Genomic DNA, 21,186 nt, shown 5'->3' with positions numbered 1-21,186 from the left:
TGTTTGATACAAATTTATAAGCTATTTGTGAAGAATAAAAACAACATGTCTGAATAAATAGTGCTGCACTTGGAATATGACTTTGAAGAACACCTTTCACACTCAAGTTATTTTATGGGAAATCATTTCTAAATGAGCCAGCATATTTTAAAAAAAGGTTAAAAATAGTCCAGTAACCTTTCAAAAATGTAGTTGTATCGTTACAACCATGCTCACATTTATTCCCCCAAATGCTTTAGTCAATATTTTTATTCTTAATGACCAAGGATCTTGGAATCTGTCCCCTATGTTGATAATTAAGGGACTTTAAGAAAGCATTTTCAAATAGTTGTTTTCAGCACATTCAGGAAATACACGTATGAGCCTGTAATTTGAAAATGGAAACCACAAAAGTATGATGTACGTCTAATTTTAACATGGCTCAAGGACAGAATTCATACCTGGCTGCAGTCATGTGACAGCAAGAAAATGGATACCTACAGAATGTTTTGTTCATGTCACGTGTGAGCTCAATGCTGATGGCTGGAGTGGCTACCTGAATCTTTCCTTCTCATGCAACCTTCAGAGCCGCCCTTTTTCCTAAAGCCAAAACTCCCTCCTTCAGGATTCAAGCATTGCCACTGAAAGGCTCTGACCTCTCTTGTCCATGTCCTTGCCCACTGTTCACCTTATATTCTAGTCACATTGTGCAGTAGCTGCTTTTTATACCGGCGTGACTCTTTCCTGCAGTCTTGTCTTGCTTATGCCACTCCTCTCTCCTCAGTGCCTTTCTCTGCTTTCTGTGATTGCATCCTTCTGCCCTTTATCCAGGGATATAGCACCTTTGTCTGTGCACTCTCCATTATCATTTCTGGTGTTGAGTATTTTCTTTCCAAATTCCTATATGATCCTCTCTGTACTGCATTATGTTCCTTGCAACTTTCTATTTTTAGTTATTGTGCTTTGAACACAAGTCATGACCCTTGAAGGCAGGATCCATGCTAAATTCAGCTTGGTCTCCTGCAGTGCCCAACACAGAACCTTACACGTCAAAGGCATGAATGAAAACTTGTTGAATGACCCTCTCTGCCCTCCTTCCCTTCCATTGAATCCAATGCTCCTTATTAGCAACCATTGTATTCAATGATGCTTTAAGGTGTCAGTAGCAGATAGATTGCAATTTAGCTTTTATTGCTGCGTGTGTGGGTAGGTAGTTTTATTTAGACATATTTATTGTGCAATTGGTATGCACATAAATACCTTAGTGTAAATCTGTTGGTTATGCTGAGGATTAGGTAGTAATAAAAATAACACTTTTTAAGTGATTGATACCAGTGAAGGCCTTCTCCAAGATTCATTACAGGCATTATTATATCAATTAATCCTTATAACAACACTCATTAGGTAACTAGCTCCCTCTCCCTGACCCACCTTCTTCCCAGATAATGAAGCTGAAGACCAGAGAAGTTAAATGACTTTCCAAAGGCCCCACAGCTAGTTATTTGCAAGGCTTGGACTGGACCCACTAAAGTCCATCATCTCTATAACCATCTCTTAATCATCTTTAAAGAATGCAATGAAATCCCATTTATGCAGAGAAGAGTGTTACAATAACCACAACTCTCCCAAGCTCAACACGATAACAGAGGTAATCAAAAACCAAAAAGAAAATAGATAAAATAACAGACTGGGGGAATCAGAACAGTACTTCTTAAGAAATTAGGTTATCTGGTTTCCCAGGTTCAGTAAATTAGAAGGAGCAAACTAGAGGCAGGTCGTCCATTGTAGCCTCAGTGACAGCTTCATGTCAAGGGCAGAAATGGAAAATCTAAAAGCAGACACAGAACTGCATTAGGGGCAGCACATTTATGGTGGTGGCCCTGAGTCCTCAGCAAAGATAGGACAATTAGAGTCAGTATATTCTGTCTAAACAGGGAGACGTGACTGACTTCTCCCTGAAAAGCCTGCCATGAAAGCAGTTCATGGCTCTGTATGCAGAGGGCCTGGCTTCAGTGTTCTGTGGCACCCACTTCCCGCAAGGACACGTGACGGTGAGCGCCTGGCTGTACAGTGTGCAGGCGCGACCTGTACCCCTAACAAGTTTTAGAACGAGTCTCTGTTTAGTGAACACAATGGTGGCTTTTTTAAAATCTAGAACTTTGAAAGACCCTAAAAGACTTTTGGAGGAAGGTGAATCTTCTTTTTGTTCCCCCACCTTTCTGTCTTTTGGCTCTTAAATACGTTCTTCCTTAATTCCATGGACAAGGATTCTGCCCTGCAAACCATCAACTTTGATAACATTCAGTACCTCCAGAAATGGATCCACCTTTCTTTATATATATATATATATATATATATATATATATATATATATATATGAACCTTCAAACCAACAAGCAGCGAGCCAGGACCTTCAGCCAGGCCTGAGTAGGGAGCAATGTTCTTTCTTGACTGGATTTAGAAAAACAAGCCTTGAGAAAGAGCTCATTGTGTAGTTTCAAACCACAGTGGCTGGTGTTGCTGGTGTCCCGTCCCCTCCTTCTGGAATACTTTAGACCTCAGGAACTCACCAGCGTGTTTCCCGCTCCCAGATGGCCAGGACAGGATCCAGTCCTTAATGGAGTCCAATTGGCACAAAGCTTACATCCTGGGAAAAGAGCCGGACTAAGTTTATTTAAAAAAATAAATTACCAATAAATAAATAAATAAATCAACCCACAAAGCCAAGGATGGTTGAAGTATAATGTGTTTATTTTAACCTTCTTTCCCCACCAAATCTGCTCTTTTGAAAGAGGATCCTACCACTGTTTTATTTCATACCATCCAGTGCATTGCTGTAGGGACCCCATCCATGTCTTGAATAGCAAAATTGGCAATGTATTTTTGCAAATGCTTAATGAGGTCCCTAGGACGTTTGTAGGGGCAAAAAAAAAAAAAAAAATTTTTTTTTTTTTTTTGAGTAGAAGGATTTTACTCAGTGGAGTATATTGATCATTTCTTTTCATTCTTTTTTTCTTTTTTTGTAGATTCAGAAGAGAGTTTAAAGAATTTTGATCCTAATTATTAGTGGCGGGTAAAGGCTTTGGGGGATTCAGGCATTTAGTGTTCAGCAAATATGGTAGGTCTTCACCTAACAGTCATTTCGTTCAATGTTATTTCATCAAAACGTTGGTGAGACAGAAAGAATCACAGTCAATGTTGAACAAGATGATGTTATTTAAAAACCTGGCTTTCTTATAATATTGGTCCTCTTAAAGCTGAGGTTTGTAAGAACCTAAAGGTGATGTTAAGTGAAGACTGGCTGTATTTATTGAGAACATGCTCAGCCTCAGGCACTGTTGACACCAGAAATACAGTGGTGAAGAAGAGAAAGACAAAACTTCTACCCTCACGGGGTTTACGTTCTAGTTGCGACACAGAGAATAAGTGGAATAATCGTTTCTCTCCTCTAGTCTGTGTCTACATGAGAGGAATCACAGACTGGGTTAAGGGATACAGCTGAATAGTCAAAAGCTAGTTTTTTTTATTATTAATATATTTTATTTTCTTTGCACAATGTATGCATTTTCATTTGGGTTATATTCCCCATACGGTTCCTAAATCGTCCATTTGACTCAATTCCTGAGACTTTAGTTTCAAAAGTCTCTTCTGACCTTCATACATAAAGTTTATCTTTGGGCATTCATGTGACCCAACATATTTTGCTAAACATTGGTTTAAAGTTATTTTCTTGAAAGGACAAAAGGAAACCAGAATGTTTGTGAAACAGTAAATGCCTCTGCTGGCTTTCTCTCACGTTCCCTGAGAAATCAAATCCTGCCTTTGAGACAGGCAATTCTTGGGAAAGAAAAAATGTGTGTTTCGAAACCCAGAGAAGCCTGATTAAGGAACAAACCAGAATACACTAAGGAACGCAGGAGAAAAGTCACATCCCTGATTTCTATTGTGTGTCCTTCAGGGGAAGAAAGAATTTGAAGGATCAGCCGGTACAGTCACCGAGAATATGCACTTTCCATATTTTAGCTTTCTTTAGGAGCTTTCTTTAGGAACTCCTGAAAATCATCATCATCATCATCACCATTATTATCACCTACCTATCAATCTACCTTTGAGCACCACCTGTAACTACAGAAAAATGGGCATTTCAGAGTGGAGGGAAGTTACCTCTACTTGTTCAGTCTCTGCCATGTAGTGTCTCTTTAAAAATCTTAGTTGACTTGGTTTCGAAGCTTTAATTATGCTTTTATGTTACAGTTTCCTTATTTAAGTGTCTACTTCGTGTCCATCACTCAGCACCCCCTGCCTATCTCAGAAGAGATGGATATTATTATCCTAATTGAGGAGGAGGGAGGATGCTGTGAGAATTATTAATACGTAAATTAAAAAATTAATCTGGAAAGTGCTTTAGGGTCCCAGGAGAAGCTCTACCAAAACACAAAGCATATTTAACATTATTATCAGTATTCCCACAGAGCTGGTGGGAGCTGGGGCTGTGTGAGATGAGTAAACTGAGGCCTGAGGTGATGGTGGTGGTGGGTAACATCTGACACCACCGGACTGGTGCCCACCTTGGTGCTTTCCCTAGCCATATGTGTTAAGACACTTTTCCTTCCTTTCACCCCTTTTCTTGAAGCCTTTGCTTGTTTTGGACTTTCAAAAATCTTTTTTTTTTATAATTTTTTTTTTAAGATTTGTTTATTAATTTATACAAGCACTGGGTACAGTCAGAAGTGTGGGAGGGTGAGAGAATTCACCAGAGCCAGAGCAGGGAGCAGAACAGGCAGACTGACGAAGTACACTGCTGAAGGGAGCAGCGGGCGGCAGGAGAGGTCTGCGCGCCATGTGGGACCCGCCTCTGGTGGCCGGGGAGCACCTGGGAATTGAACCGGCGCTGCAGAGGCTGCAGGCATCTTCACAACCCAGGGCTCAATCGCTGTGCCACCGGAGAGGCCCTCAAAAATCTTTTTGGTGTTGAAGGTGATTAAGGCGAATACATTAAATCCTAAAGTTAGTCATGAAAAATCACTGGTGTACTTTCAAGTAATCCCGGGTTTTTTGTTTTTTTTTTTTTTTTTGGCTTTGTGGCTTGGAACTTCAAATCACATTTCATTCATGCCGACCCACTGGTTGCAACACATGCATGATGGCTTATCTTGGAATTACCTTTTTCTTTTGCTGGGAAACACTTCTGAGCTAGCCTCTCACCCATAGGAAAGGTTGGTTTTGAGTACCTATGAGCTTCCCAGACCTTTGAGGATGTAGGAGGAGCTGAGAACCCAGACCATCCTCTCAGTGGTGGATGGCGGCAGAGTGAGAATAACAGGTACCAGCATTGATGGGAACGTGATTTGCTGTAGCCGGCAGGGTGGCTGAAGTAGAATGTGGGCAGACCTCAGTTAGACAGACTTGCCTTTTTTAATTGTTCCTTGACCGTGTTTCTTAACTTGCCTGAAACTCATTTTCTCCTCTGTGAGCAAGCTAATATCCATAACTGCTCCTAAGTCACAGGATAGTAATCACAGTGAAAGGTCATTGCTGCTGAAGCTGCCATCAAGGTCATTCCCATCAACGATATAGATAAGTGGTAGGAGAGAGTGATACAGATAACGCCTACTACTAGTGCTCAGCAAAAAGTCAGTCCCTCTTTTCCAGAATTCTACATGTTTCTATTAATGTTTTAAAATACTGGGTATTCTCATTTACCCACCAAGAGGGTCATACTTTTGACACTAGAGGAGACCTTTACAAAGACCCTTTGGAGACTTGTGCTCTCAGCAGCTTCCTCTTTGGAGCTTTGCTTCCACTTCCATTCATCCAACATGGACCCCCCACAGTCCTCTGCATGGTCTCCATGCATGTTCTCCACCACCCTCCATGTGTCCTCTGTGATCCTCCATGATCATCTCTGCGTCCTCCACGTCCTCCCTCCACTTTCTCCATGCCTCCTCCACAAACCTCCAAGCATCCTTTATAACCTTCTGTGCATCCATGGGAGGTGGGGGGATTTCCTTTCTCCATTTTCCAACACATCTGTCAAAGACTCTCCATATCTTATCACCCTCTGTCTGCGCTTCTGCTCTTTAAAGGCACAGCAGCTGCTCTTTGCACCTAGGCCACAGCAAGCCTGCCTCACCTGGCTGACCACCGGGGTGCCTTCTGCTCCTATGCTCTGAATCTGGGGAGGAGGAAACAGGCACAGTGGTGGCTGGGAGGGAGTGTCCTTGTCTGCTACAGTTCATCAGAGACTGAGGGACACAACGTGTGGTTGTTTCACTGTACTGCTGCACTTAACGATGAGCACTGATGACTGTCCTGCGTAATGCTTTCTCATTGTGGACCGGTTAGAGCATTCAGAGAGGTAAGCAGAGAAGGGCAAAGAACATATGATGTTACCACTGAGAGGTGACTTCCCTTTGATGACTTGGTATCTTCCTTTAAGTCTTTCTTCTCTGCAAATATCTAGCTCATTCTACATAATCACATGTAATACCTATTGCAAGAAACTCATGCTATTCTAACTTTGAGTTTTACTGATATAAAATGCTTGCACAAATTTATTCCAGACTTATTGACATGATCATTATTTGTTATTCACACTATTACTTATGTATGTTTACATCATATATTCACAATAATATTATTCAGATGTAATATGTTTTATATGAATGTAAATATCTATTAACATTAATATTTTAATATTAGTTCATTATTCTTGTGCACCCCTCAGAAGAAGAGAAGAAAAATCACATGTCATGTTGTCAGTACAGCAATAAGCATTGAACATTTAGTGATGCTTTCTTGAGGGCTACTTTTTTTCTAGTATTACTTCCTTAACTGTTTTTCTTTGTACCATCTTACCTTTCTCAACAACCACAGAACTTGATGAATCCTTTTTACTACTTACATGAAATCTGAGCAGTGGTCTTATGCAGGGAACTGAATTGAGCCAACTGGATAATTAATTTTAAGCATAACTTAGGGATTAAGAGTCAATATTTTCAAGTGAACAACAGTGGTTTCTTATGGACTGCTGTGCCAGTGAATGCAAACTTCTAGAATTTTGGTCTCAGTTACATAAGTTTTCATTCTAGAGATACTTTGGCAATATCCTGTATGTAGGCATTATGTTAAACACTTTAGAGGACACACATTTGAATTGGACCTGGCCCCTGTCTAATGGCTAGGGAAACATTTACACACAAAACAAACAGGACACTAAGTACAAGAGTATAAATTACTCATAGTTATCTAAGTTCTTACAAAAGTGAGGCAACTCTGACTTATGATCAGGTCAGACTTTCTGGTGGAGAATATATGGTTAGGGTCTTAACAAACAAGTAGAATTTCACTCGCGGCACATTTAGGCAAGAAATGGCATGGAGAAAGCAAAGGTGTCTGGTCAGGGGGCCAGCTCTCTGTGCACCCCATTCTCCTGGATGTGGAAAGGCAAAGTAAGAGGAATAACTAGAGAGAGATGGACTGTCAGACCTCAGAGCCCCCTGCACCGTATGCTGAGGAGTTTAGACAAAGACTGTGTGCATGGTTGGGGGGTGGGGCAGAGGGTTTTCACTCTGGGATTGCCATGAAGAGGTCATATGGAAGATGATAAGTCTGGTGGAGAAAGCAGAGAGCATTAGGAAAGCCCTTATAAAATTGTCACAGGCTTAGTGAGAAATGGTGGCAAGATGAACAGAAGAAAGTACAGAAACAAGAGCTGGTGGAGCTCAGTGGGGGAAGATCAACATGACTAAAAGAAAAATTGGAAGCAGAAAAATTAAAGAGGACCCTAAGTGGTGTATTTTGAGTGATGCAAAGGCTAGTAGTCCTGTGATTGAGAGAGGGAATTCCAGAGCAAGACATAGGGTCGTAAGTGGCAAGATGAAGAATTTAATGTGCATCATGTTGAGGTGGAGGTGGCAGGAAGGTGTGTTTGGGGAGTCTGTTACCTGGCTGCTCAGAGGAGTTTGGTGCTTGACCAGAGCATTCAGAACTCCAGGTGCAGATTTGGCAGTTGGGTGAGCTCCGGTGGTTGAGTCAGGACTGAACTCAAGAAATCTTAGGCAAGTAAAAAGAGAAGAAAGTATAGGACCAAACTTGTGAAATTTCTTCAGTTAACAAGTTGGCAGAAAGGAAAATTTGGCAGATGAGGTAAACAGGACCCAATGAATAAGGGACAAGTTCTGGGAAATATGTATTTATAGGCATAAGATATCTGTTTTCGTCCTCGGATTTCAAATAGATAACCTGATCCTTAACTTTCCCCATCTGGAATACATAGCCACAAGGGTGGGCTTTAAAAGACAGTGAATGTGGAGGTGTTTCAGGAAACTATCAGACACTTTAAGACTGAAGTCTTATAACTAGGGTCACAGAAGTGAAAGAAATGGAGACTCCCAAGAAATAAGAAAATTGTGTCAGATGCCAGAGTTTGGGAATACTATTTTCGGCTCAGCTCACCTGGTGTGTGACTTAAAGGAAGTTAAACAGCATTCCCAAAGTCTGGGGCATCTGCTCCTCAGAATATAGGAGGCAACTTGGATTTGACAGACATTAGGAGAAATGAATCACATGGGGACAAAGTTATTCTTTTTTTTCTTTTAATTCTTTTTAATTCTTTTAATTTCTTTTTTTTTTTCTGTTATCTGAGTTGGGATAACAAGTCTGCCCCTGCTAACTCAAGCTAATCTCCCTTCCAGCATGCCTCTGTGGGTGTCAACAGCATGTAGCTAGCAGTGAGCAATGTTGTATTCCCTTTAAGGCTGCTATCCACTGATCTTCTTATATGGGCAGGGGAGACCAGTTATCCAGTTATAGTAGTGATAGAAAGTTTCCTTTTAAAATAAGTCTTTTAAACAAAAAGATCATCATTTAAAAAGTATTAAGTTCTCAGGAGCCTCCCTGGTGGCACAAGGAGTTAAGTCTCAGCACTATGAAGCTATCCACAGCCACTGCAGCATGAGTTCAATCTCCAGTTTGTGAGCTACCCACATGGTACAGCAGACCTCTCTTGTCTCTCCCACTGCTCCCCTCAGCGTGTATTTCAGTCGATCTGCTTGTTCTGTTCCCCACTCTGTCTCTGGTGAATCCTCTCATCCCTGTACCTCTGGCCTGTACCCCAGCTCTTGTATGCATAAATAAATAAATCTTTACAAAAATAAAAAGTATTACATTCTTAATTATATAGTTAGTATATAGAGAGGGCAAAACAGAAAACATAATTTTCCAGGGATGGGATTTGGGGATTTTAGGTTTGATAGAGCCCTTCCTGCCTTAGTTCAACCAGGATAGAACAGTCTGGGGTGGAAGGTGGGGAGGGCTGGGTTCTGTTCTTCCTCATCTAGACCCTGTCCTTCTCCTATGATGTTGTATCAATTTTCGAAGTCACTCCACTTTTCTGGACTTTGTGTCCCTAGCTGTTAAAACGAGAGGGTTAGATTGCAATGCTCACTGATCCTTCTTCCTGCAGTAAATTCTATGATTCTTTGATTAGTAAATAAGTTTATTCTTTCAAATTGATAATAGTTGGATATAATGTTCTTCCTCTGCAAACCCTTCATATCATGGGCCACGTGTAGGGACTGTTTCCAGCCTAATGTGCACAGCAGGAGAAAACCAGCCAACTCATTCTGTGGTGATGATGATCCCTGTCCCCCTTCATTTGTGAAGGACAGCTATTTCAAGAAAGAATTTCTGCTTTAGTTAGAGCAATCAGTTAAAAGTGGAAACTTGTTTGGATTTCCAGAGCCTCATGCTTTATGCCAACACTCCACTCTCAAGTCAGTAGTTTTCATTACAGTCACATCTGATGAATTCATCAGGTCCATGAATTTTGTTCCTCAGAAGAGCAACTCAAGAAAGATGCCTCCATCTATTTACTAAATATTGTTCCATCTTTTGAATTTATTTTCCCTGAGAAAAGGGGAAGTATTTTCTAACTCATTGAGTTCTCTATTATAGGGAACTAATGTTACTCTGCATCCCAAGTAACTCTTAAAAAAATAGAAACATGTCACCTCATTGGAGTATAACCATTTGGCGACCTCCACATGGGAACCACAGCTGAGGACCAGGCAGTGAATGATAAGTAGGTATAGCCCAGGGACAGACACACACACACACACACACAGTCTTTGGCTCTGAACAATCTGAGTTTGTCACCACCTTTGCAAAGTATCCCTATGAATAATTTCTGTGATTGAAAATGTCTCTCATTTTTTGAACTGCATTCATCTCATCTTTTGCTCTAACAAGGGTGATCTTTACCATCTTGAAATTCTGTTTTCACTTCTGAAAAAAGGGGCAATAATACCCAATTCTAACCCTCCTACTGTTTGTAAAGTCCTCACAATGTACTTCCTAGGAACTCTTGTATTAATTCTCAGCATTGCAGTTGCATTCTCTGAAGAGTTGAAACTATACATCTTTGAGGATCAGCTTTTACCGCCCTTCAGAGTCGCTTGCTTTCTATTCTCTATACAATAGTAAACTTGATTTCCTCATTTTGATGCTCATAGATGAGAACAGATAGGAAGGTACAAAGAACACCAGCCGGAAAAAGACAAGGAAAGTGAATAAAATAAAAATTCTTTAAAACCCAGCACTCTCTGGGGTCATTTAATACAGGGGAAAACAGCCCCTCATGCTGCCTTAGTTCCTTAGGGCTTCTCTGTATTGTGCAAATTGTAATAAGGGGTGTTCCAAATGGTGACTTGATTTATGAAGCTAAATTGACACTTTGCTTATTTTAGAAAAAAAAAAAAAAAAACAACGGTGCATTGGGGGAGAATTTCAATATGAAAAGGACAAAACTTTTAAGTAACTCTTTTGTGCTTTTATGGGGAAACCCTTAGCCATCCGCCAACCCAGCCAGGGTGATGGATGAACTCAGCCTCCAGGAGCAAGGAGCACAGAACATGGCCTTCATGAAGATCCTTTTGCGTCTCCAGCAAATAAACTGAGGGTCCACACTTTCTGTGAAAGAGAACAGGAATTTCTTTTTCTTTTTATAAAATTTCCTCATCCCCATCTCTTATGTCTCCTTGACCCTTTTCCCTCCCAGCTCACTCTTAACCTCAGATACCACTACACTTATTAATGTCCACTGGTTTTTATAAGTGTTTTATGGATTTGTCTGCTATATAGATGTCCAGTATTTGTCTTGGTCATTCCAACTTGCTTTACCTGACATAATTCCCTTGAACTCCCTCCATTTTGCTGTCAATGGCAGATTCTCATTTTTTCTTATCACTGAATAATATTCCACTGTGTGTCTAGGCCACACCTTCTTTATCTAATCATCTGTCAGCGGGCTTGGGCTTGGGATAGGTATTTCTTCTTGCTCAGATAAAGTAAATTTTTATGCAGTCTTCTTGTTACATTCCCAGAAGGAGCAGTTGACAGAAATCACTTTTGGGCCTTACCAATTTTCTCACACTTTCCCCCAGGACTTGGTGGTAGGACAACCAGATGGGACCTAGAGCTGGCATTTGTGCATGTCACGGGTGATTCTCAGGGCGAGATGTTTGCACTTTCAAATAAAGACCCTTTCTAACTTATGCCCCTAAGAACAGCACAAACAAGTTCGAACAAACCGGAGTGATAATCCCTTGTAGGCTGACTCAAATTGATAAAAGTTGGATATAATGTTCTTCCTCTGCAAACCCTCTGACTCAGTACTACAAACACTAAGTGGCTATTAAAGTGGCCGAGTGGTCAATGGCGGGCACCACAGAGTTAGCCCGTAAACCCGGCTCCATCAGAGGTCAGCCAGTCAAATTCCAGGACTGGATTTTTCAAAGAACAAGATAATGCCCATTTTATGGCCACTAATAACATTTTAGTTCTATAAACACAGATAAGAGTAATAAAAAATGCTGCTTCACAGTGCAGGCCGATTGCCGACAGGATTCAGGATCGAACTTTCCCACTGTGCACGCGGTGTCACCTCGGGGAGCAGCAAGGGACCAGCGTGCGCCCTGCCGCCCCTGCCCCAACCGCCCATGTCCCTTGTATGGACAGTCCTGAGCTCTGCCAGGTCCACGAGTTACTCCGGGGAGGCCGCCTCTTTGCTTTCCCTCTGAAGCTCTTTGATTGTGTCTCTGGTAGTTAATGTACCCTGTTGGTTTCCAGGGGTGCTTCCTGACATGCCCCTGCAGTGAACGGATCCTTCCCCACGGACGTCCTCTGTCCACGTGCTCAGTTCAGACACCAGGTCTACCAGCTTCTGTAGATGCCGGCAGAGCCCAGCTCAGGGGTGCCTGCTTCAGAGATTTCCCAAAGGATGTCCTGTAGGAGATCAGTCGTTCTGCTCGGCCAGGTCCACTTTCCCAGTCAGGAAAGCAGGGAACCCCCCTGTGGAGGCGGGAGGAGATAACGGTGTTAGGGCCCCGGAGGCCACTTGCAGTGTTGCTGTCAGGGCCCTTTCTGTGGGTTCTGTCAGGCTTGTATTTAAACACTGACAGCTTCATTGTGTGTTTTAAAGCTTTGTTTATTGAGAGCTGAGAGGGACGCTGAGAAAGGAGTCCTTGACCTGTGGCGATAACAGTCCCCCCTATGTTCTCCTCCAGCTGATCACTCCTCACGCCATCCGTGTGCAGACCCCTCCTCGGCACATCCCCGGGGTGGTGGAAGTCACCTTGTCCTACAAATCCAAGCAGTTCTGCAAAGGGACGCCTGGAAGATTCATCTACACAGGTAGGAGCTGCCGCTGCAGACGGTGGTGCACGGGGCTACCTTGGCCCTTTCTTCAGAGTGTTTAATTAAGTGTATCATTTACTTCCAATTCTAGTTTGTGTTAAGACCTGCTTTCTTTATCCCTTTCATCACATGCATGACCAAATGAGTTGCTTCATTATTACATTTATTATTACTAGTAGCATTAAAGAATTCATCTCGGAATCTGTGTTGAATGAAGGGTTAATTGAAATAACTGGTTCAATACCTAAGGAAGCTACATGAGAAAGTAAGGAGGACGAAGTTCTAGCCCATCTGACTCTGCGTGAGACATCTGTGTTGGGGCTTGTTTGTTGTATGGAGTTGGGATGTGCTTTGAACAACAGTCCGACTTGCTTCTAGCCTGGGCATGGCATTTGTGTTCAAGACAATTGGTAGTTTTCATCTTAAATTCTGGGGTGGTGCTTTCTTCCCGGAAAGCTGTATTTTTGTTCCCCGAAAAGCCTGGGCACACGGCCCCGCCTCTTGGTAAGAAACGAATGTTCTATGGTGAATGTGAATTTGCTCCCGACCAGGCAAGTTGTCTGTGGAACCACATGGAGGCAGTCTTTGTGCCTCGTGTATTTTGGCAGATCCTCACTTTGTAATATGCAAACCAGACACCCAGGGAGGTTTGTAGAATGCAAATTCTGGTTCTGTAGCTCTGGGGGAGACCTGAGAATCTACATTTCTAACTAGCTCCCAGGTGAGGTGGAAGACCCTGGTCCAAGGAGCCCACCGAATGGAGGGACATTCTAGGGTCGCTGCGTAGTGGCAGCCATCTGGGTAACTGTTCCCAGGACCTGGTGCAGGTTGCTCTCAGTTGAGGCCCATCGCCCCCTGGGACGCATGGACTCCAGAGCAGAGAAGGGACAGCTCTGTTCACACATGCTGATCAGTCCTAACCCTGCAATTGATCCAATGGAAACTTTTCATTTCACGCTGACATTTTACCTCAAAGCCTCTTCCCTTTTGTATTTTAATATAAAACCAACCACACTTCTCAGTGTCTCTCTCAAAATTATAAAAACAATTAATGCATCCTGACCCATGGAAATGCCTCCCAGCCCTTTAAACAAAATGCAGGTTTGGTGCCTGCCTGGCGATTAGTTTTAGTTAATTGAAAATTATAGGATTGACCCAAGAGGAAAATTTTGTTTGCACTCCAATCACTTTTACAAATTAAGGAAAATTACCACAATTTTGTTTAGCTAAGGTTTCACACTGAGTTCAAGAAATTAGCTCAGCCATCCCAACCAAGTCAGCACTTTGTTAGTGAGGGCTTGAAAAAATAATAGTCTATCTGGAGTTTTGTGGTGTATACAAACGAAGCATAGAGAAAGCTATGATGCTTTAGAGAAGTAGGCCAAGTGTTTTTAATTAGGCTCATTGGTTCAGTGTAAGTTTTGAAGAACAATCAAACTAGCAGATTAGCTGTTTCTTTTAAAGCTAGGATTTCTTGCCATTCATTTTTCCCATGAGAACTTCCACATAGCACTATTTTTTTTTTTTTTTTACAAGCCTCATTATGGGCCTGCAGGAAAAGGACCAATTGAAGCTTCTGATACTGTAACATTCTCCACCATCATTCCAGTGGATGGGAGTTTTTCACAATGTTCCTCGCTGAACTCGGTGTTCTGGAACATATTACAAAACCACAGAGGCCAAATGTTTTCTCTGAGGAGTTTGGACTCTGTTTTTGGCTGAAAACATTTAGGCCTTGCTGGCTGCTTATTTACTCTGCTATTAAGAACAAGAAAAGGAGAAGAAGACGAGGAAGACGAAAATGCATGTGTGGAGGAAGGTGGGAGAGGCACTCAGGCATGCTTCCGCTTGGGTGACAGGCCCCTGCCCATGAATGGTTCCATTCTGTGGTCAGGTCTCATTTAGAAGAAATTATTTTTAATCAGGGTTCACCAAAATATCCCCCTGAGCCACCTGGCCATAAAAGTTTCAAAAAAAAAAAAAAATCATCCCCATTAAATTACTTAAATTCTCAAAAGAAAATAGCTCAGGGACCTATCACAGTTGGGAATTTTTTAACCGTTAAAAAAAATTGCCATCAATTTAAGAAATCATGTCTGGGAAAACCTGTATCAAATGGGAATTGAGATCAAAGAGGGGAAGGGAGAGATCTGCAAGGCTAGCAAGACCTTGAAGGATGAGTGGGAGCAATCCTGGGTGTGTGTGTGCACGTGAGGGATATGCGGGAAATTTAAAGTAAGAAAAGAAGACTTCTGCTGATCTGCCTCCCCGTGTAGGCAACAGATGGGGAGACTTTGTTTTTGAAGTATTCTAGGAGGCAGTATAACCTCTCCCCACATTGGGAAAATAAAATTTTGAAGAAACTGGCATAAAAACTTCCTCACTGATATAGTGGCTGTTAGCTGTCACTGTGATATTCATCATTTTTAACAAAAGGGCCTCTCTGTTAATGAGTGAAGTACACAGAGACCTCTCAATCCTTAGCATTAAATGCCCCAGCCACACATGGCTCACATGTTCATGGCCGGATGGCTGGCCCCTTGTCATTTACTCAGTTTCCCTCTCTGCTTTGTCATACTGATTAGTGGAGGAAGGACTGGGCTGTGAAGCCTTTGTTCTTTCTATGTGAACAGAGTCATTGTAAATGTGCAGCCCCCTCCCCACCCACCCACAGAAGCTCACACTTCATTTCTTTAATGTCCACAGCATTTTAAGACTCGAGGCTTGGTTTTCTGGATGGGGTGAGCCAGCCCTCTTGTTTCTTAGTGGAATGTCACTTGGAATTTTTCCCTTTGCAAAAAAAAAAAAAAGTGCCTAAAACTGAAAAGTCACCACCCAAAAGAAGGCACTGTTGCTGTTTTCTGAGTGCGTGAGAGTTTAGGGGTGTGTGTGGAAATCTCTGCAAATCCATAATCAAAAAAAAAAGAAAAAAGCGGAGACAGGAACAGCATGGCCTAATCTATGCAAATAAGGACAGACTTTTTTGGGAGGGAGGATTGAATCTGACCAGACACAGATTGCCTGCAAGCTGGCTCCACGTGAGGACTCCGAGTGCCCTCTCCTTATGCATCTTCCGGCCAGGGCCATAGGTGGAATTCTAGGAAGGAGCCAGATGTGCCGCTCTCCTAGGTTTGCCCAGGGTGAGGAAACAAAATGCATCCCGACTTGATGCACTTCCCAGACCTGAGGGTTGTGGCCAGTTACTTTTACATACATGCAGGGCAAGGCTGACTCTAAATATTAAAATATTAAATGATGTTTTGGGTGAAGAAGGAAGCAAAAACCTGTTCTAACAACAGGATTGTTTTCAAGGCCTTTTAACTATATGTTTGGTGGGGACTTCCTAACAGCAAGTAAATCCCCAGAAGGGATCCTCCCCAAACTTCTGTCATTCTCAAAACTTGCTTTCCTGTAGTTATTACATCTTTAAGTGACTTGGATCTTTTAGGATGGTTATCTTTCCTGCTAAGCTTCGAGTAACCTTGGAAACTCTTAGAAACATTTTGCTGCTTCTCCAAAGTTCTTAGAATTGGTTTTTCTGATAAGAAATGGCAAAATTTAGATGTAGTTTTCAGTCTTCCTTCTGAATTTCTCCATTGGAGAGGTTGCTAATTTGGGGGAAAATAGGGCTGAAGAAAAAGTTCACTGGGATGATACTCCATTAACTCAGGGTGCAGTGAGAGCTGTGTACTGCCTATGCCCCCAAATTAGTGGAAAACCCCAATGAATCAATGAATGTACACTGAGCAGCTCCGGTGCTTGGTAATGGAAGTCATTGCTCATGCCAGGTTCTCTCATTTCAAACATTTCCTACCAAACTTCCTGCCCTTAGGGAAGGATGAACCCAAATTCCTGTATGATAGTCTCAAAATTGACTTTAAAATGAGAATTCTTCCTGGAATACTTCCTGTTTGTACCTCATGTGCCAAATAACCTCACATGTAGAAGGGGTCTGGATGGCAGAACCTGCTTTGTGAATATACACCGTGTCCTCCAGGTTTCTCATGTTTCCCTCCTCATTGCCCTGTGCTCTCTCCACCCCCACTTCCCTTGCTCACAGCCATCGCCTCTTTTTTCTCCCCTCCCCCCAAAGTGTGCAATGTAGCCTAGTGGTTGAGGACTTGGGTTCATGGAGACCCACTTCTTGGCTCCACCACTCATTAGAGAGGATATTTTGGAGACATCATATAATGTCTCTGAACCACAGTCACCTCATCTTTGGTTGTTTTTAGCATCAGAGAGATACATATATAGAGAGAGCTCCTAGCGTGAGCTGACATGAATGCCTAGTCAGATATCAGTATTTTCCATTAATGAATGATGGTTATTCATTCATTGCTTGCTGAGTCCATTACAATGTGTAAACATTTCATGTGTATTATCTTCACCATCCTTTTCCTAGAGGACTAAAAATGTCCCTTAAGACTTTTTAGTAACAAAATGGTAGGCATTAGTAAATTAAAGATACGAGTAACACCAATACACCACAGATAAAAAGAGCTAAATATAGATAAGGTAGCATGTAAAAGAGACTTTTAAATGTAAAGGTAGCAACTGTGATAGGACAGATATTTTCTCAGGAGTGGCCTTAAACAATATATATTATTATAAGGCAGTACCCTACTTGATAAAGTTCTGTGGATTTTTCAGGGACAAAAGACCTGTGTTCCATTCCAGACTTTAACCCCTTCTCTAGGGGCCATAAGTAATGTGAGTAAAACCCCTCGCCAGCCCCCTTGAAAGGTATTTAAGTGATTTTCAGCTATACTTGCAGAAAGTTCTATCTCTCGTTCTTGGACACCTCCTCCATAAATGAAGTCTGTCATTGTAGAAGAAACAATGTCCTCGTTTTTAGAGGAAAAGTGGTGACTTTGTACCTCAACAATCTCACGTTCTTCAGCTTCTTCTTACACAAATTCATTCCCATAGGAACCGTTGGCAATCACTTTCATAGCATCGCCCTGTGGAGACATCTGTCTTACCTGTTCACCATTTACAGCACGTAGCCCCTGGGCTTGGCATGCACAGATCTGTGTCCAGGCCCAGTGTTTTCCCAGTTCCATGCAAACCTGTCCCTTCATTATGCCTCAAGCTAACTTCACACTGAGCAACTTCAGACATAATTCCCCTGTGAGATCTGGTTCAAAGTCTGGTTCCCCTCTGGCACGGTCCTTGACCACTGCCCTCTAGTGGATAGAGCCCTGGGCTGAGAACAAGGTGGCCTAGGAACCCCAGTCTGTGGCTGCCTGGCACTGAGACTTAGGACGAGTGCTTCCATGTTCTAGGCTCCAGTCACTTCCTTGTAACATAAGCCCATTGGACCAGGTGATCTTGTTGTTCCCTTGGCTTGTCTTGATGGACAGAACCTCTATCCTTGGCTCTCTCTTGTGGAATGTGTATGCCTTCTCTCTCTTACCCTCACTTCTTCATGGCCTTCGCTCTCTTGTTGGGTAGACAAATCACAAAGTCTACCAGCTCCGTGAGGAGAGAACTCACCTCCCTGATCTTATATACTCAATACACTGTGTTGCAGCAACTTGAGTCCGTATCTTACTTGCCATAAGTGTTCTTTAATAATTGATTGACAAATTGCCAGGGATCAATGTAGTCCTCATTGTTTTTTGAGCTCTAGATGACATGGAACGTAAATATAAGGTGTTAATTAAGAATCTGTCCATTTTCACTTGATATTTTACATGAAGGAGAACACAGTAGTGGGGTTTCTGTTAAAGAAAAAACTAGGTTGATTCTATATTATCAATATGGTTCATTTTCTCATCTGTACAATGGGGACATTTTGATAGTACCCACACATACTGCCTGCGCATATAGTGCCTGGTGTGTTGTGGGTGTTCAATAAAAGTAAACTCAGAAAGAAGGGAAGCAGACAATGGGAAAATGTCTCTTTTGAAAATCCAAAGAAAGAATGGTCACTAGAGCACGCTTTACATGTGCTCGCTTTCATCATGGTTACAGAAATGTGTTCTTTCTAGGCAGTAGGCCAGGACTCAAAAGACCTACCTGTTTTTCTGATTTTACCATTTTTGTTACTTGATTCACTCATCTCTCAAATATGTGTGGGTTACGTGTTCTATTCTAGGCAGTATCTAGTACAGTGGTGAGGAAAAGCAGACACTGCCTGTGTCTCATTGATCGTATAGTGTAAGAGGAACATGTAGAAGTTTATCATTTCAAATCTGGTCAAGTGCCCTAAAAGACTGGAACAGAGTTTCAGACAAGCATATAACAAAGGAACTCCAATGGGCCAGTTAGAAATAGTTTCCTTCTGAAAGATGCAGGAGCTGAGGCTGCAAGATGATTGAGAGTGAAGCTGGCAAGTCAAAGGGGGGATAATAGGGCGGACTGGGGAAGAGAGAATGAGCTTTTAGAAGTGAGTAAGAAGGCACTGAATGGGAGGAAATGTGGTATTCTGGAAGGCTGGAAGTGTGCCAGGAAGGCTGAAAACTCAAGAGACCTTGAAGGGGGTGGGAGACTAAGAAGAGTGCAAGGGCAAGTCTCATAAGGCACGGGATGAGTTTCTCCGTCATCTTAGGTACAATAGGCAGCATCAGAAATGACAGGTGACCGTGAAGAGATTGCATTTTGGAAAACACCCAACTCTGAATAGATGGAGCATGGGAAAGCAGAGTGGGTTTAGGAGGACCGGTGAGGAGGTCACCACGGTCATCGGGGACAGAGATCAGTGACTTTGATTTGGTGGTAATGGATGGAGATGGAGTAAAGAGAGATGTGCAGGAGAGATTTCAGAGGGGAAGTGGACAGGACCTGGAGAGGGCTTGGCTGTAGGGGTGAGAGAGACAGGGGGCTTGAGGCAAGTAGATTTTGGGCTTCCTTGGCTTAATGGACAGGTGGGCCCTGCCCTCCTCTGGGTGTCCCAAGGGTCTTCTGCGTATCAGCGAAAGAATGGGCAGAGGCTAACGCCGTGCACATGGGAATTGTTGTGAAGGCAGGCCTAAGCAAACTCGGGAAGGATCGGGGAAAGAAGAATGTGTTTTCTTTCAGATCAAATTGTTTTCACTTAGGATTCAGCTGAGAAAAGGCAGTGTCACGAACACTGTGCTCGCGGTTCTGCCTTGGCGGTGTCCTAATTGGAAAAGACCCAAGAAGAAAGAAAAATTAACAGGCTGCTCCCGTCCACATGTCTTGAATATGACTCCAAATGAACCATTTACATACAAAGAAAAGAATTCAAGGCATAGGGAATGTTGATTCCTTTGGCTTTTGTGATCCAAAGAGTGCAGCCCAGGATGCTTCTCCACTTCAGGGGCCTTTTTTATGCACGAAATCAGATTCTCCTGGTCCATGTAGCCAGATGCCGTAGGTGATTCGGACCTCGAGGGCTTTTGTGAAGTTAAACTCTATTGGTTCCGTAACGGGACAGGCAGCCATGAGAATCACTAGCAGAGGCCACTGTCCTTGGCATCTGTGAAATAACGAAAGCCCTTTCTGAAAAGAATAAAGCTGGTCTCAAGGAAGCATATTATTTTGCATATTTTATGTACATGCTTTCCAAGAAATATGACCTTTCTTTCCTATTTGGAGTGCAGTGTAATCAGGACTTGAGTAGCTAGTGTAGGAGGATCATTAAAAGGGAGATTTTCACTGACATGAGAGGCCTAAATGGCCACTAGGCCGTATAGACGACCTTGGTGTTTCCTGTCTACTCAGAGTTAATAAGTGATAAGACCAGGAGAGAGATAAATCACAGAAATCCCCGTCCAAAGAAAACATATTGACTACAGCCAAGCAAATAAGGGAGCGTAACCAGTGGTCCCATTCATCATTCATGTAATAGGGATATAAAGTATTTCCTACCAATGAAACCGTATAGAAGGAAAAAGCAGATAAGCTTCCCCAATCTAAGGCATGTGATTTGGTTATTAAGGGACACGATCTATTTGTCACCTGGCTTTAATCTTTAAGATGTGTTGCCGTTTCCAAACTATAAATTTCTGCTCGGGGATTAGAAAGCTATTAACAATAAAGGTAGGAACTGAACTTGAGATGTATTCTTGCCAATGTAATGCAATGCTATAAAGTCTTGAACCTCTAATCTCTTTAGAGTGATATAACATGATTTGGTTTTCAAAGCCAATAAACTATTTGGAGGTTTTCAAGGCTTTTGTTTTTGCTTTTCTCCCCAGCATCATGATAAACTAACCCTTCAGTTTTTTAATTACACGCACACACACGCACGCACACACATACACACTTTCTCTAATTTCTTGGTGGGGGGATAGAAAGGGAGACACAACTGAATTTATTTTTTTCTCCTTTCCTGAGATTTATTCATTTATTCCAAATGTTTGATTATTTTCTCTTTCATTTGCCCGCATTGGCAGAACTGTAGATGCTAGTCTTTCTGTTCACTGTGAACTAAGTGATGTGGCACGCACCAGCACATGAAACTTGTTTTTTTCTTTGTTTCTCACAAAGCAGTATATGCTGATTTCAGAAAACTGAGGGAGCACCAATAGAAAGTAATTACAA

General features: G+C 42.2%; 1 protein-coding gene across 8 annotated transcripts in view; it reads left to right on the top strand.

The window, feature by feature from the left end:
* EBF1 (EBF transcription factor 1) overlaps positions 1-21,186 on the top strand; it is a 388,135-nt gene that overhangs the window by 298,902 nt on the left and 68,047 nt on the right. For all 8 annotated transcript variants that reach the window (XM_054691687.1, XM_054691686.1, XM_037499686.2 and 5 more), the window contains exon 10: positions 12,546-12,672. In XM_054691687.1, coding sequence (XP_054547662.1) covers positions 12,546-12,672 — 127 coding nt within the window. The remainder of the gene's footprint in view (positions 1-12,545; positions 12,673-21,186) is intronic.

This window comes from Talpa occidentalis, unplaced genomic scaffold, assembly GCF_014898055.3.
Source record: "Talpa occidentalis isolate TD23 unplaced genomic scaffold, MPIMG_talOcc4v2.1 talOcc4.9, whole genome shotgun sequence".
Taxonomy (NCBI): Eukaryota; Metazoa; Chordata; class Mammalia; order Eulipotyphla; family Talpidae; genus Talpa; species Talpa occidentalis.
The sequence above is the reverse complement of the archived record's forward strand: the minus strand, read 5'-3'. Positions and strand labels throughout refer to the sequence as shown.